Source organism: Acanthisitta chloris, unplaced genomic scaffold (genome assembly GCF_000695815.1).
Source record: "Acanthisitta chloris isolate BGI_N310 unplaced genomic scaffold, ASM69581v1 scaffold34166, whole genome shotgun sequence".
Taxonomy (NCBI): Eukaryota; Metazoa; Chordata; class Aves; order Passeriformes; family Acanthisittidae; genus Acanthisitta; species Acanthisitta chloris.
The window spans coordinates 389-26,080 of record NW_008679284.1 but is presented as its reverse complement, the minus strand read 5'-3'; the positions used below and the strand labels follow the sequence as shown (position 1 = coordinate 26,080).

General features: G+C 38.2%; 1 protein-coding gene across 1 annotated transcript in view; it reads right to left on the bottom strand.

Moving 5' to 3' along the window:
• The window catches only part of ZNF521 (zinc finger protein 521), a 226,448-nt gene extending 202,836 nt beyond the window's left edge, over positions 1–23,612 (bottom strand). The window contains exons 1-4 of the mRNA XM_009077235.1: positions 23,511–23,612; positions 11,363–11,425; positions 10,250–10,309; positions 4,565–4,744 (exon numbers count right to left, since the gene is read on the bottom strand). Of these exons, the coding sequence (XP_009075483.1) occupies positions 4,565–4,744; positions 10,250–10,309; positions 11,363–11,396 (274 nt within the window). The 5' untranslated portion in view covers positions 11,397–11,425; positions 23,511–23,612. The remainder of the gene's footprint in view (positions 1–4,564; positions 4,745–10,249; positions 10,310–11,362; positions 11,426–23,510) is intronic.
• Positions 23,613–25,692: the final 2,080 nt, after the last annotated feature.

Here is a 25,692-nt window from a genome sequence, read left to right as displayed (position 1 = left end):
GTCAACAGGGCTAGCAGGGAAGTCCTGCAACATGCACTAGGTCTACAGACATTTGGATGGAGGATGGCAGTCATGTGTGGCACCATGTCCATTGCTGCTGAGTTATGTGCAACTCAGCCAACTAGACTGGCATGTTCACTGCATGTTTGATGCTCTTTTTTCTAGTATTACTGTGGTTATTGCCAGGATTTCTGACACCAAAGTGACCTACAGGATCTTGAAGAGAACCAAGATTGAACTGAATACTTCTGAATACAAAACTAGCCAGTGGAGAGGAAGTTATCACTTAATACATGGGAGACGTCATAAAGCAAGATCCCTGAGGACTAAAAGGTGAAATAACAGCACAAAGCACTGCACAGGGAAAAGATACTGTAAGTCAAGCTGGAGACAATTAGGGAAAGTGTCTGACAACCTGTGTCCTAACAACAGCATTGCAAAAGGTTAAGTTTCTTTTCCTGGTGGCAGAAGAAGGAGAGAAGGTGCAGTTGAGGGTTTATCAGTAGTGCACCACATTTGATCCTGCATTCGTGTTCCTACAGTGAGATCCAAACTGACATATACTAGAAAGGAATCAATCAGCTTCATAGCCATGCTAATTGGGCCCTTTGTTTATACACACAACATAGAGAATAACAATGTGCAAGTTGCTTGAGTTATTAAATGGAATGTTGCAGGAAGAATACAGTGAGAAAGGAATTAACATCAGAGAGTAACACTATTAAATTCATATTTTTATTGCAAATCTTTTGTAATGACTGAATTAATATAGTTCAGCATCTTATCTGTCTTTGGTTACATGTATTGCAAAGATTTTTTTTTACTTTTTCCCCCGTTTATCTATTGTCTGTATTCCACAAACATCACAGGAATTGTTAGCAATTAACATAAATAAATCATCACCTTTTCAGAGAAAGCTTCAGTACAAGAATTTCAGATGATAGCAAAAAATATTACTAAATAGCTCATGAAGGCCCTGTTCCATCCCCCATTGAAGTCAATGGGAATCTTTTCATTGACTTCAATGGACACTGGATCAGACCCAAATTGAAAAGATCAATAGCGCACACATTAGGATAAAAGAGCAGCTATGCCCTCCTCTAGAAAAAGAACATGAGTTCAATTCAAACAACAGATTACAGAAAGGAACCAGTTGGGGAGAACATTTTTTTCTCCTCCTTTGAAAAAATCTGCAAGAGAACAGCAATTCAAGATCCTGAGAGCTAAATCTCACAGAGTTGTAAGTAACTCTCATCTTCCACTATCCTCTGAATAGGTGGGGGTGACTGACACTGAGAGACTGGGAGCACCATTTAATAAACCATCTCCCTGCTCCCCATTCCTGTCTTTGGTTGAAGAGTACAGAACGAAGATTCAATAAAGCAATTTTACTCCTTCCACTGCACTGTCAAAATTTCAGAGGAACACATCTAACATTTTCAAATGTAAAAACTAGAAGCCCCAGTAACAATTTGAAAACCTAAATTGGAAAGCTCCGTTCTCAGGCGCGTTACAAGGTTGGTAGAACTAGGCACAGTCAAGACACTATGACACTCAAATCTCGTGTTTCATATTCAGGGTTTTACTAAAGGGTTGTCTTAAGCCGTTGTTTTGCCATCTGTTTGCTCTATCAACATAATCGCTGATTTTACCCATTATAACTGGGTGGAAAATGACTGTACAATGGGATCAACATACGCAGTTCATAAATTCTTGCAGTCAGCTCCCTGTGCATCTCACAGAGCACCTCAGTGAAGCTCAGTAAAATCCAGACAAGCTACAGCTGGCTCAGCCATCTGAAAAATTCGGGTTGGAGGGCTTCACAACTCAAATGTGAACTTCAGAGGCTGACAGCCCTGGTGTTTTTACATAATGGATATTGTAGGTAACCTCCGCACCTGAGATGACACCCAGATCAGAAAAATCTTACATGGAGAGAGATGATACACTCTGCCCTCCTTCAGAGAGAACACAGTTGATCCAAATAACAGAACAGAGTATAAAAAAGTAAATTGGGTAAACCTCTTGCCTTTCATTAACAACTTAGTGATAGACATATTTGTAGATGTATCAGTAGACCCCTTAGGATGTCTCCTAATTTCACTGAGACTCCTCCAAAAGGAGACAACCAGAGCAATTACGTAACACTCTGTCACATCAGAACACTGTGATGAGAAAGGGAGGTGCAACTAGCCCTCTTTGCTGACACCTTCTTTAAAACAAAAGCTTTTGTGCATGGCACCCAAAGGCACTTGTGGAAGTCCAAGAGACAGACGAGTCCAGGGAGCTTGCCTAAAATACTAAAAGCAAACTTAATTTTTGTCAAATATATATTGTGCCTCGGAAGAGAAAGGTAAGCTGCTTGTCTGACAACTGTTTGTCACTGATGAACAAAAAATAATCTAAGCCAATGAGGTTTTCTTAAATGTTGTATTCTTAGTGTGAGGTCCTACATGCACCTTAGGACCCTGCTCTGAATTCACCTCACAAACCACCTCTTTAGGGGTTTTTTTGCTCAAGAAGAAATCCTTAACTCCAGCCATGCCATTCAGGCCCCTTTCTCAACTCTAAGGGCGTATTTAGGTCAGTTATATTTAGAAACAGAGGACAGTTGGCTTTTTGTCAACTTCGTAGTCCAGAAGACTGTGCAGTTTAGGTTTTTGTTCACTTCATTAGCTTTCAAACAGTGTGATGTCTATCCATTCACTATCACAAGTTTCCTTGAAAGAGAGGCAAAGGTATTTTTAGGAACTTAAACAATTTCCTTCAAGATTCATTTTCCTTTCCCCATCCTCTGCCACCATACATTTATTCCTACCTTCACATGTGCACCCCAAGTTGACTAACCCAGCATATTTATTTTCACTCTCATTTAGCAACACACCTCTTAGCAGGAACTGTTATGTTCAGGAGCAGTGCTCCAGGATCCTTCCTACTTGCTGCTCCCCCCACCAGCTTTTCTTCAGTTTCTCAACCCAACTATGCAAGCACTGTTCAGTGCATTCTGCTTGCAGCTTTAAAGCAGAGAAAACACTTCATAGAAGGGGGCAGCAACTAACTAACCAGGAAGGAAAGACTGCTGTATAACATCAAGGCAAAAGAAAGAGGGATTAATAAATGGGATCTGATACAGTAAGAGGGAGATCCAGGGGATCAGGGCAGGGGTTGTGCTTTCTGGAAGAGCGAAGGAAGAGACAAGCTAAAGTCACTCAGTTTTCAACACAGAAAGAGTAAAAGAAAGAAGAGAGATATGAAGAAAAGGAGAGAAAAACGTTAAGCTATTTAAAGTCAGGAGAGACTATCCATACTGTCAGAAACCATGAGCACTGTAGACAAATACATTCTAGAAGTTTGTAGGAGTGACTAGAAAATGACAGAACCGATTGTATCTGAAGTCAGAAAAACATTTTACAGGCAAAAAAGGCAAAGCTATATATTAATAAAAGTAAACACTTCTTGCTGCAGCAGATTTTCACCTTTCATAGTTTGAATGGGATGATTAAAACCATTCCACAAATTCACATTACTTCCTCAACTTTCCTTCTGTTCCTGCCCATTTATTTCTCTTCTGCTCACCATCTTTTCACACTTCGTCCTCAAGAGCAGTACTGCTACCTGACTTTTATGCCATTCTGACAGGGCTTAGCCTATGGATCTGTTGAAACCAAAACTAACTCAGAAAGCTCTCCAAACATGAGCACACTCACACTTTTCCAAAGCATTCCCAAATGGAAAGGATGTCTCCCCTTATTTACAAAGCCATAATAAAGAAATAATTTTGACATAACTGCACTACATGATAAAGACATTTTACACTGTAGAGGTTAAAAATATAGTACTATCTAATAAAAAATATGAACACCTTTCTGTTGGTCTGTACGGACCTGCAGTGCATACCATCAAAAGACCTACTACATTTAAAGGGCAAAACTATTTCAGCAGATTTTATGTCGTTTTCTCAGTGATGGGACTATCTGCAATAATTTCAAAGAGGAATCTGGATTGGCTACAGATCCATTCACACAGCTCTACTCAATTCAGTAGTATTTGATCAGCACTCAGTTCTGCCCCTTGACTGAAGCTGAGATTTTATTTCCCTCTCTAAGAATTTGCTTCATTCCTCTCAACTTTCAGTTAGTCATTACTGTACAGTCATTTATAGTTAACAGATTAGACTAACATAACATGCAGCCCAGATCTGCAACATGCCATTGTGCAAATTCATTCATTATGTCACATTATGTCACTTAAACCCCATTTATAAATACCCTCTGCATTCACAAGTGAGTAGGAAAATATGTGCATAAGCAAAGTGTGGAAAGCTGTACAATATGAATCTAGAAAACACACAGAGCAGTCACATATATATCCTTTGGTATTATAGAAATTTATAGAACTCCAATTACAGTATAATCCTGTGCCAAAATCTGTTTATAAAGGTCTCACCCAAGCATTCAAGTGCACCAATGAAATAACTGAGAAAGGAGGAGGGAGATCAGAAGCATAGGATGAGGATCAGAAATAGAACAGTGCATGAAGCAACAAAGTGATAAGTATTGTTTACCTGTCAGTTGGCATTGATTAATCTTGTGTTCTGTGATATCGCTCAGTGACTCAAACACCTGGAGGCAGCTGTCACAGCTGTGCACAGCTTCTTCTTCTAACTCCTCCCCTTCATCCGGCCTTTTCTTACAGTCTAGCACATCTCCATCTTCTACCTTGTCTTCTAGTTTACAGTTAGGGTCTGAAAGAAAATCAAGAGTCAGGCATCTAAGAAGAGAACCTTTTAAAAAAAAAAAAATCAAAAAATCAAACTAGGTTCTTGTGGTAATGATGAGTAGAAAAATATTTGGCATGAGCCTGCAGCACACTGTAGATTTTATTGCTAAATAAGCAAAGGAGGGTTTTTTCCCGGTAATTTCTTTTCTAATCTTGATGAAAAGAGAATTTCCCTTCTACTACAAATGCAGCTCCATTTCTCACTCAAGCTATTCTTCCATGCTTCAATGTTAGGTTTGTCAATTTTATCACAGCTATTGAAGCTGCTTTGATCATCATAAGAAAGGATAAACCACCTATGCAATTAGTTTTTCAATGAAAAGAAAAATCAAATCAATGAGTGTGCAGGAACTTCTTTTCACTGTTAACTACAGCATTTCACAGGAAATTACCAGAATTAAGAGACTAACGAATTTGATTTACATAAACATGAAATTAATCTTGATTTTACAGCCCACTCCAATGCTCCATCACCACACTATTTGACACAAAACAAGCCCTGGAAAGCTTATACCCTGGGTCAAAATACCACACATGCTTTAAACTTGTGTATGACTTAAGATCAAGTTCCTGTATTTGCCAGATCATGGAAAACTGGAAACTATTGTAAAACGTAAATAGTGCCTGTTTGACATGTTAACAGGCATTTTGGGGATAGCAGGTTATGTCCAGCCTTGGACCAGCAGTCCTGAGCTCAGGTGATGCTTCTAAACTGGAAGAAATGTGCCGTCTCACCACCATCCCCTATGTGCAAAGACGCCACACAGCTCACTGCACTGCCTCAGTTCTGCAGATGACCAGTGTGGTGAGATAATGCGACGTCTAGAACTCTTCCCCCTCTGAGGAGGAATGGAGTAGCTTTAACTACTCCTGACTTTTTGCCCACTTTACTAAAAGCTTCCTTCAAAAGACAGAAATAAAACAATCTGTCTTCCCTAATAAAGCAAGCTGGCACTTAGCTTTGTTTTTCCTTGGGAACCACAGTAAAACAAGTGAACAAAAAATGGTTGTGTACATTCCAGCAAAAGGAATGCAAGTGTTTCACCACTTTTCCCTTTTCTGCTTTGGCCACCTCATCTTTCTTTTTAGATATCTGAGAGAGCTGAGACTGAAACAAATCCTTTTAGAAAACAAGGACAAACTCACATAATAACAGGAGACTGTACATTTTAAGATGCTGCACTCTTTAGCCAAGCAGGTGACTAACCAGGAGTCAGCTTCTTGGCCACAGCAACAAAGAGGTGGTATCTGTGAACCCACCTTATTTAGGGTTGCAATTGATTAGGATCACGCACAACTCCTTGAAAGAAGAGAAACTAAAACTGGCTAACACTAAATTCATATTACAGTGAGGAAGGGGTGAGGAGAAGTAAGAAGGTGATTCCACTTTAAACCACTCTTATATTCTCTCTTGGCACCCTAGAGCAATGTGGGCACAGCCATTCCCGTATTTCTTGCTGCCCACAACCAAGGTCAGAGCTCTCATCATCTCTCTGCATCCTTTGGTCCACACTGCTGCACCCTGCCCTTCAACTGTGCAAACACAGATGGACCCGCAAGCAGAAACTGGAAATGACCCATGTCAGGAAGTCTTCCTCATGCCATGTGGCTTGTGATCAAAACCGAGGAATTTCTTTGACAGGGGTAAAGGGCGGAATTTATTTTTAAGGGAATGATATTACGGAGAGAAACCAAATTAATTTTTAAAAATAAAAAACACATTCTGAAGGCAAAAATATATTTGCTGAGCACAAGCCCTGCCTATACACTGAGTCCTTATATGATGAGTTACATCCACAGGGTTCTTTCAAGAGCGGAAATTTCCACTTGGGCAGCTACTTCCAAATAGAAGAGTAGTCAAGAAATTTACAAACTAAAAAAGGGACAATAATTAGATAAAAAGACTTTATGGCATTTTAGCCATTGTCTAATGCTCTAAATCTTGTAACTTCTATTGCCGCTTCCTTTTCTAAGATATTGTGAAAGACTAATAAAAATAGTTAGGAGATCACCAGGTTCTACACAGTTCAGAAAATGAAATAATTGTCTTAACTGTTGCAAACTGACCCCAACATCATTAAACACTTGTTGGAAGGCAGCATGTGCACATTGCATACTATTAGTTGTTCAGCTCAAGCTCCCAGTTTCATCTCATAAAACTGACAGCACTCAGGGAAATGTGGGCACTTGGACTGAATTTTAACATGAGTATTTAAATGCTGCACATAAAGTTTACAGACCTGTTTGTTTTAAAATAAGGATAGTGTCTGACTCTGCTTTAAGTACAATGCTGAAGGAAAGAAAAGGGAGGGGAGGGAATTCTCAAGACTTACTACTAAGAAACACTTGCATTTTACAGGAATTCAGCAATGCACACACACGTAGGCACACATGCACCCCTTAGTGCACAAAGGCCTAAAGAATAGCTCAATTTAAAGCTTCATACTTAGCGACCAGTTATTAAAATTAGAATCATTTTAAGACTAATAATGTTTTGCTTCTCCTTCTGCATTTGCAGATATAAACTCTACAGGGACAGAAGTCAGTCAAGCTTATTCCCTTCTGCTGCAACTTTAGAATACATGCTCTAGCCAACTGGCACATTTGTTTTTAGGTCAACACTTAAGTGGGACCCTCTGGGACCTAGGTTCGAGTTTAGCCTACGACAGCTTTGTGAAATGAGTTCTGGCAGTCTCAGCCCCTCTCCATGAATGCATTTCCTCTGTGATCTGCTTCTGTGAAGAGATGTCACCACCAAAATAAAAAGATATTTAAAGAGCAAATATCATTTGGACACTTTGTGAACAGATAGCTTTTCTGTTGTAACAACAAATATCTTCCATCAAGAGCTGGTCTAATAGTTACTTAAATTAAGGATAAGCTGCCTTATTTGAGTAGCGCTTTTGAAAGACTAGAATAAAACATTTTACAAATACAACATGCATTCATCTGTGCTTTCTCCTTAACCTCTTGTTCAAAGCTCACACTTGCCTACAGACTTCATGACAAATGTCGTTCATCTCCCACATTTCTTTCCCCCCAGTATCTGCAACAGTCACAGCCACAATTCCCTCAACAGAGATGGTCTTCATGGTAAGATTACTTTTCTCAACATCTGCAAAGACCATTGTCATTTCCAGAGACTTCCCTGCCCTATTTCAGAGGCTGCCCATGCACCAACTGAAATTTTTCAATATGCATCAGCAGTTAATACATATATTCTCTCCATCTGCAGATACCACTGAAAATTATCTAGTATGGAAAGAAGGTTACTTTTTTGGAATAGAAATGAATTCAGCCTATTAAGCCACCTTAAAAAAAATAAAAGCACAGTTGTCTTCTGTTTATAAATGGAAATTAAAAGAAACATGATTTTCTCATTACCATGTTCCCTGGCAGGTGGTTCTCCCGTTCCCTTCTTCCTCCTCCTCACAAGGGATGTTATTGCTGTAACTTGGTCTAATAAAACTGCAACTTTGGGGAAAATGAAAAACTGCATTGGCTTAAAAGTGTTGGAGGCAATAAAGCCATGGACTTCAATTAATTTCAAGTATGGGAGCGGTTTAAGGCCAACCAGCAGAAATTCTATTCTGCCCATGTAAAAATGAGGTTTCACCACATTTACTTTTTATAACCCATATAAAAGTCAAGTAAAAGTAATGAATATCTAAAAGTCATCTCAGTAGACTGGCAAAGACTGTCTGTATTCTTGAAACTCATCTTACATATTTCTGCCTATGCTGCAAGGATCCATAGATAATCACAACTGAAACATCAAACTACCAAGAAAACAGCCTCCTTTCCAATCCATTTCACTGCCTTGCAGTAGACCTCCTTCCAAGCCAGTTCTGCATGGAAAAGTGCTGGCAAAAGAAAGGAAAACTTAGATCATGTGGTTATAATTATTACCAGGCAAGGAATATTTCTTCAGCTCAGTGGTAAAGTAAAACTCTGTCGCTCTCTGCTCCCAATAGTGTCCATCGCAAAACAACTGCCTCATTAAATCTCTGCAGTAAGATTAATATGCCGTAGCTGCACTACATTATAACTTGGTACTCTATAAAAAGCACATTTAATGGTTAGAGCCAGAGCTTAGATACAAAGTATTACTATAAAAACTTTTGGCAGTGTGTACACAGTGCAGGCCTTCTGTACTGCTTGCTCTATCAGAAGGTTTTTTGTTTTTAGTATCGACACTGCATTCTTGCTATAGAGGAAAACAGAATGCTAAATCCTGCCTAGAAACAGACAGAGAACAACACAGGATACGATGGGAAATAAATAACTAGCCAGACAACTTAACCATGGAGAATTATTTTAAGACAAAATGCAGAAAAGCAACCATTCCTTGATATACTGATCTCCAGTTTTGTAATAGTCTATTTTCCAACTTCATGTGTCTACAGCAGCACAAGTTTGCTTTTTTTTTCAAGTCTGCAGATTGCTAAATGGAGACATATGTACATTAAGAAGAGTTTGAGAAATTTCCCATTAAAATGGCAAAGAACTCCCCCACTTTTATTTACTCTTTTGAAACAATATAGTTTATTCACAAAGCCATTAGAACCTATCCAAGGTGCAAGACACAAACCTGCACGACACGCATGCAAAAGCAATATAAAGTCCTCTAGCTGAAGAAAAAAATAACTACCTTCTTCACCTCTGTAAGAGGAATAACTCCAACTGCTCTCAAACAAATTACCTACACGTATTCAGAGATGACTAGCCTTCTAGGAATATCCTTAAGGAGTCAGCCCTTACTCCAAAAGGTGACCTCAGCTGAATGACTAAGACTATTCAGATGAGTCAGTCCTTCTTTTCAGATAAAATTCTGTGGAACCAGTACCAAAGACAGGAACATATTATTTCTTGCATTCTCAGAACCATATTGGAGATTAAAAGAATCCTTGTTGTTATTTGGAATTTACGATTATTTCTTCATGATTATTAACAATACTTATCCTTGCAATCCCGAATCAAACAACAGTTTTGTCCACCCAATCTCACTGATTTAAAACTAAGCAGCCTTTAATTAATCCCTGACTGGTAAGAAATTACACAAGCAATCCTAAAACAAATTACCCTTACTCACATATTCTACGAATACAAAAATAGTTTAAGTGGTATGAATATTCAGGTTTATCTGAAATGGTATAGGGTGGAGTTTTACATGGGGAACATAAAGAAGGATTATTTGTTAAAAACACCAGAAAGAAAAAAGGAAAAGCATGCTGCACTTTAGAAGCATCTCACTTTCAGTTGGCTGACCTACAAAAGGCAGAATTTCTAATTCTCAGAAACTGAAAGGTGAGGGGAGAGGAATGTGATTTTCCATTGCAAGCCCCAAGAATGCATTCTAAGCTGAAATGGAGAAAGAAGAGTGCAGGCTTTGCAGAAACACCCCGATACAAAAATCCCTCACACTGTTGTCAAACAGTAAGCAAGCACTAATGAAGGAATTCAGCATTACCAGTCTGTGCGGCTGAGTGTCCCACACCTGCCTGATGGTCCTCTGTTTCATTTTCTTCTACTGTCAGAAAAAGGTAAACAAAACAAAAACAAAACAAAAAAAGATGTTAGGTAGGTAGCTGAAGTGTTTCAAGCATCTTTACACCAGCCTCAGTTCTGAAAGCCAGCAATGCTTGCACAACACGGGCAAGAAAAGCTGCACTGCAAAGTGCGAAAGGGTAGACCAGACCAAGACAGAATACATTGCTGTATGGAAGCTACAAATCTGAGAACAGAGTGACCAAATTGTTTTCATGGCTTAAAAAAAACAAATCAAATTTCCTCTGGGGTATTTGTCTTCAATGCACTTTACTGTATTTGATTATGGAAGTAAATGAGAGAACAATTCTGGGCTTTAAGATTCTGCTCGCTCCACACAGAGAGCTAGAGAAAGCCTTCTCCTGGCAGATGGGAGAGGTGTGTGTGTTAATTCATACATAAGCTTTAAAAAATAATAATAATAATCCTATATTCAGTAGCAAACATCTCAGCAGTGCAGACAGCCTTGCAAAGGAAAACTAACCCCATGCTGTTTTACTGTATACACCATGCCAGCATCTTTCCCTTGGCTCACAGCTTTCCAGAGCAGTAGAACTAAAACCAATACAATTCTTGTCAGATTCACTATTCAAAACTTGTTGCGCGAGTGAACCTAACAAGAGCCATTCTGCTGCTACTTTGAAAAATTAGAGAGTGCTGTTCTCATATGCTCTGATACGATGCCTAAGTAAGATTGACTCTCCCAAAGCAAAAGTAAGGGAAGAGCTAAAAGGCAGAACCATTTCCTTTTTATTCTCCCAAAGACTAAGTTCTTTGAGTTAGAGAACAGCAGAGAGAAAAGAATTCATTCTCCCTCCACAGGGGAAAAAGCTGAAAGGGGAAAGACTGCACTTCTGCAGCATTTCCACTCCCAAGAATTCAGACCTCAAAAAAATAATCATGCAACTCAGTTAAACTCCAAAGATTTGAGGTATTTTTCCTGGTTCTTGGGACAAGAGAGTGCAACACTTAGGGTCACATATAAATCTAGACATATATGCAAAAGAAGAGATACATATACACACTCCACAGGTACCTCTTTTCCTCCTCCGCCAACCCCAAGGCTTCATACAACTGGTTGTTTCTAGAATCTGAGTTTCTAGAAAAAAAACACCAGTTTTCATAAGGACACTCTTAGGATACCAGAAATTTGTAACACAGTGCATATATTAGAAAGAGTCAAGTACAATCTCTGGAGGACTCTAAATGATCACTATCTCTGTCCCAGAGCTGTGGCTAGTAAGCAAACTCTTCCAACAACAGATATCTTACAGAAGTTTCCCCAGCCCTGGAGTCAGTCAAGTATTTCACAAAATATGATTTTAGGACCTGATTGTTTCAGTTGAACTTGTATTTTGCAGCCACAATGTTACCAGTACCTCAGCTGTGATAATACTGTATGATTTTCTTTGTTACACTGAAGCAGTCATCCCAGCAATCCTGACAGCTAAAGGGAACCGATCAGACAAAGAAAGCAGTGGGAAAAGCTCATGAAAAGCTCAGTTTTCGGGGAACATGTGGTCAAACGCAAACTAAGCTAAATAGAAAGATTTTTCACTAAGGCAGCACAGATCAGTAAGACTCATTAATAAAGCAAGAAAAATAATGAATACAATTAGTACAGTTTAAAAAAAAAAAAAAGATATGAAGGTACTGTCTTTTGTGTACCCTTCAGAGCCCCCAGGGAAACTTTTGCAGCAGCCCAACCTGACCCTGCTTATGCCCATCATCTGTTGATCTGTTTCCAAAAAATATTCTCAAGAGCAAGCTCTAAAACTGGAAAATGAGTCCACTCTTCCATCCCTCAAGAGGAAACTCACCATAGTCATCAGTACCTACTGATCAACCTTATTAAAGGTTGTAGATGTATCTACTGTCCTCAGACATGATAAATGTCACAACTCAGTCCAGAAAACCAGTTTAAGATTTCTACCATTTCTTAAGTTTCAAGATGGAATTGAGGTCTCCAAACATGGACTTTCCAGTAACTGATTCCCACGTGGCTACCAGCTGAGAAGTAAACAAGATCTCCACTTGTAAGTGTATGCAAACCAAAATGCAAGAGTTCATTTTTTCTCTGCTGTTCTGTCCTGAATGTCTACTGCCACCAGCTGCAGTACCAGAATCTCTCACTGCTCCTGAGAAGTGACTGCACAGCAAAATGTGCTCAGCTTCACACTCCTGACTGAGAGGTACACCAAACATTTTTAGGTCTTGAAATGGAAATATGAAACATGGATACTGCCTAACAAATTGTTTCCAGGTATGCCATTTTGTACCATGAAAATATGACACTGTATGCCTTGTGAAACCAAACATTTTACATCTTCCCTGCTATTCTGTGATCTGAAAATTCTGTGAGATCTGAGGTTTGCTTTCAACAGAGGCTGATCACTATGTCTTTACTGAACTAAAAAAAAAAGGAAACAAGTATTAAAGCAGGTAACTGTGGTTAGCATGTTTCTAAACTGTTGTTCATCCCTTTAAGGATTCTCAGTCACAACAGAACCAAGTAGGTCACAACAGGCCAGGGCACAAAGACTTGCTAATAATAGTCAACTAGACTGACACATTTGCCAGGAAAATTAAAACCGTACTTAGGGGGAAATATGGTAAAAGGAAAAAGAAAACTACTCCACACAAACCACTGAATTAGGGAAATCTTAGTATTAGCACGAATCACCTACAAAATAGCATCTCATTTTCCTTTGCATTAAGTTAGATCATTCCTCCAAGTAGCAAGGGTATTCCTTACATTAAGTAAGCTACAGCTGTTAGCATCAGATAAACTCCCCATTAGCACTTAACACCTTTCCACAACCAGATTCTGAAAACTTCTGCTACTTCAGCTCTCAGGCTACTGTTAACTCATCTGACTATGAAAGGTAGTGTGACATGCAACCAACATTAACTTCCCTTAAACGTTAACTAACTTTCTTTCAGAAAAAGGTACCTATTTTTCAACAGAATCTGTATAAAGAGATGCTTCAAATTTTGCCAACTCAAAGCATTTCCCTAAACGTAACTATGAAAAGTTACGAGGATGATATACAAATAAAACAGTAGCATGTATGCACTACTATTAATTGAAACACTAAAATTACTGATACTCTATGACTGTGATTGTGCACAAGAATGTCATCTTTATTACACCATATACCACATCCTAGCATAAGGTAAGATGAATTCTATGTGTCAAAGTCACAGAATACCAGTGAAGGAAAGACCTCAGGAAAGCAGAACAATACCTTATGAATTCAGCATGAATAAGTGATGCTACTGCTGAACAGCACTTCTAGATACATTTGAAACAATGTTGCCATGAAAGCAACAATATTCCTTGTCCCTACAATGACATGTTTATGACCACAGGTCACCTGTTTTGTTAGCTGTAGAAATACTTCTCAATTGACTTGTCTGTTCCTTAAAACAACAAATGATCCATTTCCTACTACATATTTTCTCAGGGCAACTTTTGAGAAACAAAACAAACAGGAACTCCAAGTCATAAAATTTTAAAAAAAGGACCAGATGACCACAACAACTGTGGCATCACAATTTTTGAGAGCAATTAAAAAAAAAAAAAAAATCTCAGTAAGGAAAACCAGAATTCCAGCATGTCAATTCTATCTCCCATCATAAAAGATGATGGGTTGGACAGGCACAAGTTTTTTAACTTTATTGCAAAAAAATGTATCTCCAAACTGAAGCTGCATCAATGTGAAAGGTTAGGATATTTCAGCTTCGGTATAGCCAGTGTTCAAGGCAAACCCAAACCCTGGTTTTAGTTCAGCACATCACTTTTGCTTAGGCTGCTGAATGTCAACATTAAGACCAACTACTCCTTTTTAAAGAAAGAAGAAAAAAAATCCAACAAATCAAGTAGAACCACCAAGGATAGCCAATGAAGAAAACCTGTGGGAATTTTGATATAGAGGTCCTAAGAACAGAATTAATCTCCTGACTGCTCTACAGCAACACCTGCTGATCAGTGAGGATTTCACCCATTTTGAAGGGGTCTCTTCACGGGACACATGGGTTAGCTGATAAAGGATGGATATTACTTTATAAAGTTAGCACAGAATACATACAGATTTTCTAGCTTGCAAAATCTCATTCATATTCTACCAGCTACCCAGGATTCCCCTTCTCAGAAAAGCTAATCTGTAGATTTAGCACCCTAAGGAAGAGCACAAGTCATTTCTGGTTGATGACTGGAAAAACCTTGTACAGAAGAGAAATAGATTAGAAATGTGAAAAAGTACATTTTCACTGAAGGGGAAGCCTTTTTGGAGAAGTCTGGCTAAGATTTATGGTTTCTGACCTATTACAAACCATAATAAAATAAAAGCAAAAGATAATTGAAAAAAAATCCTATTTTCTCCTAGTCTAGATAGGTTAATAAATTTTGAAAAAGAAAAAAAAAATTCTTTTCAGCTTGTTAAACAAAGCAGAAGCCACATATCCCAAAATAAACTATAAAAATAGATTGCTATTGATTTATCCCTTCCTAAAACATATTCCTTGAGAGATGTGAAAATAAACTTAATATACCAAGTAAGACTGTAAGGGTAGGAAGTTAGAATATATATTTTTAACTTGCACTTTGCATTTCCTACAATTCAATACTTGATCTATAAACTTCCATTAGCATATGATTAGTAATTCAATTTAAAGCCATCTTTGCACAAAAGCCTTTTTCTTAGGACGGTAACTTTGCCAAGTGCACCTTCAATCTACATGTTTGAATAATTTCTGCAGACAAGTAATAGAGACACTAGTTGTATTAGCATAATCAATACACAATTTACCGAGTTACCGAGACAGAACAGAAATAAAAAGTGTGTGCCATTATTTCAGTACCTACAAATGACTGTAATTTCTGGAAGTCTCTCTCCACTTTTCTTTTTCCTTCTCCTTATGGCCACATAAAAACCAAGAGGACATTCATACTGCCACCATCTACAGGTAGATATTAAGTATGATTAGACAGATTAATCATATAGCAGAAGGCAAATTTAAGAGCCAGTTGCAGGGGGTGTTGAGTATCCTCTAACTCTATTAAAGTCAATGGATTTTGAAGATGTTTCGCACTTTGCAATAATGTGCTGTAGAAATACATCTCCACAAGGGTTCAGTCAGGATACAAAACTGAAATTAGAGAAGTTACAGAGTAGTATTAAATGCAGGATCATATGCCAATGAATCATCTACCAGGGCTACATCTTTCTCTGCCTTCTTTTCTCCCTAGGTACTACTGGTGCTCTAAGACTCACCTTTTAAACTCTTCTGGCCAACACATGCAAACATAGGATTTCATGCCTAGCTATGCCACACGTAAGCAGCAGTTCAGTGGGTGACTTCTGGAAGTCAACAACCATTTCAGAATGCTTCATAATGTCCTTTAAGATAACTGGCATTCATAATAGTTCAAAACTACTCTTTTCTGAACAATTTCACCTAGTATCAATTCATGTCTATTAGCTACTAGCCAGAAACCTGAATACCAATTTGACTGTCGAATGTATAACCACCCAATGACTTTAGTGTGAGAAGAGTTGGAAAAAGAAATACATTGGCATGTTAACATGTCAAATATCTGCATTCCAGAACTGTATAGAAAATTAGTTCTGTGTGTAAGCCACTTTACAAAAATCCAATTAATCATATGCATGAATATGGCTGATTTGTTTTCCTTTGTGCTGTGACAAACTCCTTTTCCTATTTCCATTGGCCCCTCAGCATTGTAACAATATCCTCTTGACATTGCAAATTATTTTCCTTAAAAGAATCCTGTTATATAAAGCATTCTTTCTTCTTGCACTTTCTTTTCCAGACGACAAAGTCTCTCATAGCACTCATGTTTTTCACTCCTCTCTTTAGTCTATCCTAACGCTGAGCTTGGGTTTTTGTTTTTTCCCCTAACATTCTTCTTGTAGAAAGACTGAATTAGGAGTGCCCAATTAAACTGCAGTGGTTGGAAAATATTATTCTTATGCTAAAATAAAGTATTTTCCTAGGCAGCACATAAACATAAAAGTAATAAATATACTTAAGTGGAAAGAAATTATGCTTAAGAAATCCTTTGGATATTCTTCCAACCCTTGATCTCAAGGATGACAGCATCCAAATGTGACAGCCTAAAGACGACTGGTTTTACATAACACTGTGTGCAGAAAAGGCAGAAGATGCTCTTTCCAGCAGCATAGGGATAATTCTAAACCCCAAAGCTGGGGGGGATATCTTTTTCTGGATAGCTGAGGTAGTAGATTAATTAATCTTGCCCAGAATGCTAACTTTGCCTCCATAATCATGCATCCTTTAGCAAGGTTAAACCACATCTACATATACTCATATTTCTATTGTTTAAGTAAACTAATTATGTTATATTTTAAACAGCGCTTTTCTCCAAAGAATCTTAGAGCTTTTTATAAACCTCAAGTAAATTTCAGACATCCATAAGACTCTCTATTGTGCAATATAACAGATTATAACAGATCTCAGAGTCAAATTGAGGACCATGGTGAGAATTAACAAAGCAAGAGGGAATCTCGCCTGGAGTCAATTCTTAGCACCAGGGTCAGGACTTTCTGTTGTCCTGGCTGTCTTAAGACTCAACCTCCATTCCTGACAATGTGACTGGGGTCAGCCAGCCCATTTTGAGGGAAGACAGAAGTTAGGAGGCTAAAATAAATTTTAAGCATAATTACCAAACCCAGTACTTAACATGAATGCATACAGAGTGATTCCTCTCAGTATACTGAAGCTGTGCATCACCTAAGCTTGCTTACTCAGAGGGCATAACTAAGAGGGGCATAATTTCTGGTACTCCTACAGACCTGCATTTTCAACTGTGCTTAGAAAACAGGAAATTCATCAAACACTGTCTGCAAAAGCCTAAACTCAGCAAGAGAGAGCAATTTGAATCAGACTGATGCATGGATTACAGAACCTCAAAGTAACCAATATTACACAAGTCTGAAGACAGGTGATGTAAGGAAGGGCTATGAGGTCTTGTAATAGTAAGAGTTACTGTACATGATCATTGCCTTTGAAAGTTGTCATTTATTCATGTACCTAAAATGAGACACTTAAAATTGAGGACTTTGGGCTGCCTGACACTGTACCAATACTAAAACAAACAACAGCTGCATGCTTTAGCTCTGTTACCTAAAGACATACATTTATCTGAGTCAAAAAAAACCCAACCTACAAGCCCACCTCCTTTCAACTGAGATTATCCCTGATTTACCAACGATCTCCATCTATAGTATACCAGGGTTTTCTAAATTTATTTTTGATCCCTCAGACACTCTGCTCTATTCTAGATGACGTTCTATCATGTGGAACAGCAATCTGGTCTATAGCCACAAAGCAGCTTAGAAACCAGAAAACTAGTGAGGGGACACTGCATCTAAACTGCCAGCACTTCTGCCCAGATGCCACTCAGGTCAGGCAGTTAACTATGGTTTTACCATCCAGGATTTTTCAGTGCTGTGCAGCTCAATCCTGAAATCAAAGTGAAGCACCACCGCAGCTGGACAGTGCAAGATTAACTATTCTCCTGCCTTCCCTGGCTTTGCAGGAGCTTTATGCCGTCTCGTGGGCTGGTTCTCCAGAGTTCACATACCCTTTCCTGGTTGCTACAAGACACTGGCAGAGAATGTGGGTTGAAATACCTCTTCCTTTCGCCCTTTTTTCCACACCCACTGGTTAGATCACTCACCCAGGACGTAGGTGGCACCAGATGAACTTTCTCCTCTATCAGAAGGGTTTGTACTCATGTCATGAGCTTCCTAACAAAGACCACTTAACCTCAGACTTGAGGTGCACTCATTCATTGCTGTTGAAGCTGCCATACCTCATCCTCAATATTCACTGAACTAGAAAGAAGGAGAATTAGCATGATACTTTAGCCTTGTGGTCAGGGCACCCACATGGCAAGTGGACTCCAATTCTACTTTCATGGAAAGAATTCATCAGAAGTAATACTGTAGTAAATACCTGGCAGACCAAGGCCCAGGTCTCTTTCTTCATGGTACTCAAGCCGTTAGAGACACCCTCTTGTCCAACACATACTTAACTACACTTTTGAAAAGGGAAACATCACTGATAAAACTAACAGCGTAACTCACACTCACAGCACAATATGCTGCTGTAATGACTGATGTCCTCCCTGAGAGGTACAGCAAACACCCTTAGACAAAGCACAGAAAAGCCCCCACCTCTCACATCAGAGCAGAGCAAATAACTTTCCCTCTTCACTCAAGGGGAGAGGAGGAGCAGCAGTACGTCACCTCAATTCCTTCTAACCTGGGATGAAAGGAACCTGTTCCCTGTCTCCAAAAAGGCTGGGTCAGATAAGTGGCTGCTATGAGAAACCCTATTGCACTAAGACACCTATATCTAGAACGGGGGAGGAGCTAAGACACGCTATTATTTCAAAGCTTTTCCTACTGCTCCCTAAAGTAGTTCCTACTCAATAACATTCATAAACCCCTAATCTACCTATGAATTATAAAGAATCCAAGAGCCTGGTTCAAGGAAACTGTTCCACCAGGCAACCAGTCACCTAAAAACTAAGCACTGCAGCACTAGCACCCTGCAGCATGCAAGCCCTTTTATTTTTCACACCTAGCCTGAAAGATTTCTGACCTTTCTTCATTGATTTACATTTACATCTGACAAGCAAGTCTTCTACTCAACAGATTCACCAGAAATTGCAAACCAAATCTGTTCCTATGCTCTAGCTCTTTGTAAGTCACATAACACAATCCCTTCCCAGTCAGTGGTTGCACGCAGAGACCAATACAAACCCATTTCCTCCTCCCATCTTCAGAGTGAAAATGTTACATCAGGCATGGATCTTGACATCCTGTTGTCCTGGAACCAGTGAATCAGAAAGTTCCTTCCTCACAATTGTATTCTTTGGAGGTGGAAAATAATTAACTTCCCCACCCCCTTCTCCTTCCTACTGCCACTGTCAAAGTTAGAAATTCACTTGACTCTGTCTGGAAAAAAAAAACAACAACCAGCCACCATAATTCAGTGCCAGAGAAAGTTTTGTTCATCAAAGAATAGCCTAGTCTTCCCGAGGACACTGCCTCACTACATCACATCATCCAGTCCAGCAACACAGCAGGTATTTTATTTTTGTTTTGAAAGTTCCTTTCAAGAAGTGAATGAGTCAATAATGGAAGTTGAACTTGACAGGTTACCAAAAGAAGTGAACAACAGAAAAATAAAACTAAAAAATCAATTATTGAGGAATTCATTGTTTGAAATATATCTTTTCCAGCAAAACACAACCTAGTAATAGTAAGGGTACAAGTCTCAGGGACTGTATACAAAAGCCATCTATTGTGCAGTCAACCTAGACATTTAGACTTAAGAGTGCTCCAGATTTTCCACACTTGTGTGGACCACTGAGCATCTGTACAAGAAATTAGGAGAGAAGTTTTGCATTTGTATTAGGTAAGGACAAAATTCTTGTTCCAGGTTATTGCCTTGCATGAGAGAATAAGGTCTTCAAAAATGGGGTTTGGGACAGAGGGAAAACACTGATAATCCTCACTATCAACATCCCATCCATTTGTCCTCAGGACAGCCAACTGTTTAACTAATGACTAGCACTTCTAGATTTGTAAGACAGCTAACTAGTTACTGATATTATATTTTTTAAAAACCACAGTAAGTCCATATCAAATTTAAAAAAAGCAAGGGAAGGGGAAGTCACTATACCAACATATGTATATATGACACTAAGAAATCTTGAAGGACTAAAGATCCTAACTCTATAAAGAAAAATTGCACCTAATGGCACCTATATTTAAAAGTGAAAGTATCAGATGAATCACTTAGTGAAAAAAACCGCTTCTCTGTCTTACTCTCATGACAAAAAAAAAGGGGGAATGAAAATATCCCCCAAATTCTAAAATTTCATTGGGCATTAATTGTGCAGAATTGGTAAGTAACAATCCCGCAATCCTTTTGAGTGCACATTATATGGATTCAACAGCACAAAGAAAAGTTGCAGTATAGCATGCACAGGGTCACTCTAGCTAAAGGAAAATCTAAGACTCAAATGTGCACACCCCAGAAGAACATGTATAACCGAGACTTAAATCCTGAGAAGGAGGGGGGAAAAATCTCCTACATCTTTTTCTTAATCATTACACAGTATAGAAGGGAAAAACGTGTCTGAAGCTAAAAGAACATGAAGGGGGAAGGAGGGGGAAAGCATGACCAGTGTTAACTAATACTCCAGATCTGGAAGACAATGGTCCTGGCTCAAAAATCCATTGGAAGAGGGAAATTTTGTTGAGTCTTACTAATGTGTGCACAGAAGAATATAAAGCAGATTTTTTTTGGAAAGTAGGAGGGCTGAATGAAAATGTTAATTATAACATGTTGTAATAAGGATACCCCCAAGATCAGCCCTATCTTTTTTTGCTACAGCATAGTCCCTAGGCATATGGCTAACTACTCCTTGATCATTATCCTGGCTAAAACTAAAGCTACTGAAGTTTAGGAGAGTCATATCTAACAGAATTTCTTTCATCTCTAATAATTGCTAAACTAGCATAATTACTCATACTTGAGGTGAAATAGAACCCAAGTTGTCCAAAATTAAAGTTAAAACAAACCTCACCATCTCTTTTTCAGCTTTGCACAACCATCTTTTGTCAGAATCCTATGCCAAATGTTACATTATGATTTAAAAGTATTTAAAAGCTTCTCTTGTGCTGTCCAACTTTTATAAAGACAGCAACTGGAAAACTTTAATGCTTTGTAGTAACATGCTGCAAAATGTACTTGAAAACAGACATGTACATTTTCACAGCAGCAAATGAAACAGGCCCAATTCTTTGTAGACTTGTATGTTGTCCCTTCAGGGGAAAATATATAAATGTACATACACATGTCACAGTTCAGATTTAAGTGAAAGAGTGCATTTTCCACGCCCCCAGATGGGACTGATTCTGAGCTCAGGTAGCCCTGCAGGAACCAATGGAAACTGTAAAACACAGCTGGGCAAAGATGCTAAGAGGTTGTCTTAAGGTTTCGGCATTTATACTGTATTTTAATCAAAAAAAAAAAAAAAAAAAAAAACCACCAAAACCTCCAAACGTCTTATTTTCAGTGTTTTATGCCGAAAAAAATACTGAATCCATATGGTCTACTTAAAACGTTAGCAGTTTTTCTAGATCTTTTCCTTATGTACAGTTGTTCAATGGGAAGATTTTTTTTCAAAAATGCATGAGTTTGAAAATACTGAATCATGTTACAGAACGAAGAATTGAGAGCTATTAAACCAGCTGTAAATTAGACAGAATGAATTATAGAGCAACATAAATCCTTTCAAGACATCTTAGATCATAGTGGATAACGCTATCCTACACATGTTAGATAAGTGCCTCCATACTGACAGCTTCCCTTGTTACACAAGTTAACAGCAACTTGGGAAAACAAAATCAAACCAAACCCACAGTATTACTAAACCTTGTAATGATATCTTTGTCACAAGATTTCACTTTTATGGAAACTAGCAGGGCAACCAGTAGCTGTTTAGATGTTCACTCCTAATAGTACCTGGTCCCAGGCATCAGACGGATAAGGTCAATATAACTCATGCTGGCCTCAGAAATGACTGGGCAGCATTACTGTAATCCTACAGCTAATCAAGACCATCAATACCACTATGCATTGCCAAAGTCAATGAATATTACTAAAGGTTAGGGATGTTTTTGTTGTTAGGGATTTCTGAATACATCAAGGAGCTGGGGCATGCTTTGGCAAGCCCAAAAGAGAACACTATAAATAGCCTGCATTATAAAAAGATGCTAATCTTAAATCCTCTTTGTAATTTTTTTCATGTACTCTTTTATGTTCGGTATCTTAATTTTTGCCCTTTTTTGGATGGCCAAATAGAAGCCAGCAATTCACTCATGCATCAAACAGATGTTTTTGCTTTTCAGGCCAAATGGAATCTTATGAATTTTTTGTTCCCTCCCTATAAAATGATGATGCCAAAATAACACAGTTCCTGAAAACAGCCCGTTCAGAAAAAGGTCTTTGGACCAGTAAAACTGAAACTTGACTTAAAGTTCACAGAAACCATGCCAAAACTAATTGCTGTTTTTGTTTATGCCGGATTGATTATAGTCTAATCAGCAGACAATCTAATGACTTTCGAGTCTAGTCCATGCAATTTAGAAGCCAGGGAGGCTTGGGGCTGAGAATAAACATTTAAATAGTTGACAGATACAGAGAGATGTAAAAGCTAGTGTTGGAAGGGGATCTGAATGTCAATTTCTCTCTGAACTATTGCTGCTATTTAGTAACATTTTTGTTTCAATCCACTACTGTTCTACCTTCCTTGGTACTACACCACAAAACCTGCACCTCTGTATGAGAAACATCCTTCACTTGGAATCTATGATGAGGAAACAAGTCACATGAAAACACAGGTACATTTGCTCAGTCCACCAATACTCTGCATGAATTGAGTTGCAGTTGCAAATTCATTCAGGATGAAAAGAGTACCTAGGTTTCCCCAAAAAGAGGGAACAACTTCAAGAGACATTCTGGGCTTGACAAAGTATTTCAAGATACAAGCCTTCTTTAAGCAGAGCATAAGTATGTAAAATACAGCTGATAAATGTTTCCTTCTCATCTTTCTAGGAACTAACATTCAGTAATTTTATTTCTGCATGTAGGATACAAAATTACAACAAGTAAAAATTTACTTTGAAGTAAAAACAAAGTAGTATCCTTTTTTCAAAAGAAATCAGAGACCAGCACTTCTATTAAATGTGTGGAACTGTACTAGTTTCTTTGTGACGGCTTATCTAACAATGATCATTTCAGTGATTTTTCATGGGTGATTTTAGCATAATTAATATTACCTGGCTCTAGCTTAGAGAAACCTGAGGTTAACGTTTAGTAGGACTGCATTTTCATTCGGCTTTGTGTAAAGAATACCTGGGTTTATTTGCAAGTGACTGTATTTTTTTAACTTTTTTTTTCTAAACAAAGTTTCTCATCAAAAGTCGGTAGTAAGGGCTAAGGAAAAACCTCAAGCCCTCCCAAAACTAAACCCTCATAAACCAGAAAGGAGGGAGGCAGTGAGTAACCTAAGTGTGATATCTCCAAAGCATGCCAAGTCACAAAAAAAGGTTTACCACTCAAATGGCCAAGTTAAACAAGATACAAGGAGCTGCTCTCCCCCCCACCCCTGCTTTCTCATCACAGGGGGTCTCCAGCATGGTTTTACTTAGGGAATGGCACTGCCCTTCGGTGTCAGGAGTTTAAGGAGTCATAACAATTGCCCTTCTTCAATACCCTTCATTTACACAGTGCCTCTTTTGGGGCTTGTACACGGGTATCATGTATCTGACTTCTCTTTCCCCACCTGCTTTTCTCCAGCTATCCTCCCTCCCTCCCTCACCAAATGCATTAGGTGATTTTGATCAGGTCAATGAGACTTTATAGATTTCTTATTTTTTTTCATAAACTAGCCAAAGAAATGGGATAAATTAATCAGCAGAATGAAATATAGGTCAGGACTGATGAGTTTGACGCAACTGATCCTTCCCCTACCTAAAAGATCCTGGCAGTTGAACTTTAATTCCTCCTTCCTACAATAAAACAAGATATTCAAATTACAGTTTTTCAGAAAGTTAAGTAATCTACTCTCCTGTGGAGACCTTTTTGCCATAAACCTATAGGATACTTGTAAGAAACAGGTTTTTTTAATGGGAAATAATTACAATCTTATTTTTTCCTTGGAAAGATGTTTTTATTATTCTTAAATTGTAAGGGGTTTATTTAACATTAGTCATGCCTATTTTCTTTCCTAGGTCCAAACCTAAGATGCAATCTTCACCAAGAGCTGGGGGACAGTCAAACCAAAGTTGGCAAGAAACCAAAACAGGGAAGAAAAAAGAAAAAAGAAAAGGAAGGAGAGAAAGAAATAAATAGAAAAGGAATGTAAACAGAAACCAGGGTAATTGCAAAAAGTGTATTTTCAAGAAATATATGAAATTTAGTCATTATCTAGTTCTTGACACCCACCATTTCAGATGAACATTAGTTTCATGCATTCAATATAAAAAAAACTCCATTGTAATTTTGTTGCAATGTATTTACCTGTCTTGTATCAGTATTCCCCTAAGATATAAGTTTCAAATTAAGTTATCAAAAGTGACAGACATATCAAAAATATCTCTTATATCTTCCCCCCAGAAAGGGTTGCTAAGTACATGACAAATTGGAAATGTAATGTGTAACTCCATATTTTATTTAGATGTAAAACAGCACTCATGAGTTTAAATAACTCATTTACATACATTCAAAGAACAGTTTTTCAAATGAGCTATTTAAAATACTGTTTATTTTTATCTGTAGAACTGTATTTTGTACTTAAGAAACAAGGAATTTAAATAAGCAGTGCATTGGAGGTACAGCTGAAATTCTCCTTGCACCATTACTTACAGCTTTTGTTTGTTCGCTAAAAAATGAAGATGTAATAATTGATGGGCAAACTCTTGTCCATGAATTTAAATGCTATGTCTATGCAAGCATCTTTCAACTTCTCAGATGAATCACATTATTAGCCCTTTCAGATAGCTTACAATCGGACTGCTTTCAGAATGCTATTAATTCACTCAGAAACTGACATGATTCAAGAAAAATAAAACAGGGAAAATGAAAGAGAGATTTGAACAAAGGCCACCAAGAATGATAACCTACTCCCCAAAGGTAATTACTGCAACAATAATTACAGATGATGATTGATTTACTGCCTGGTTTTAGTTGAAAAATAGTAAATAAGAGTCTGCAAAGAAATCTCTATCATCTCCATCCTGAACATTAAGTGGTTTTCTTAAGTCAGTAGTTTATTGTCAGCAAATACAAGCAGCTCTCTCTGAATCCTACAATGTTGCTGTTTTCTCATTTTAGGTATTCTCAGGCGACTGGTACATAAGGAAGGCAAAGCCCATACCTCCACATAAAATGGAAGCTGTATCTTTTGTTTTAAATTAAGTGTGATGTTTACAGGAAGATGTTTGAAACAAACCTTCTCTCTGTAACACATGTACCAAATTGCCACGAGTAAAACACATCCAATGTCTAACAGGAAAATCAATTTCCTCCATTTGTCAATTAATTCTGAACCTTTATTCCTTTGCACTTAATACTTGGAGGTCTAAGACTACTCCTCAGTTAAAGTTTTCCTGCATCTTTTTGCAAATATGGATAATTGGTCGCTCTCCTACTGGCTCTAAAACTCTTATGCGCACGTAAATAAATCTTCCCTGGGAAGCTCAGAATATAAGCGTGCGCCCAAGCAACAGAACTTTC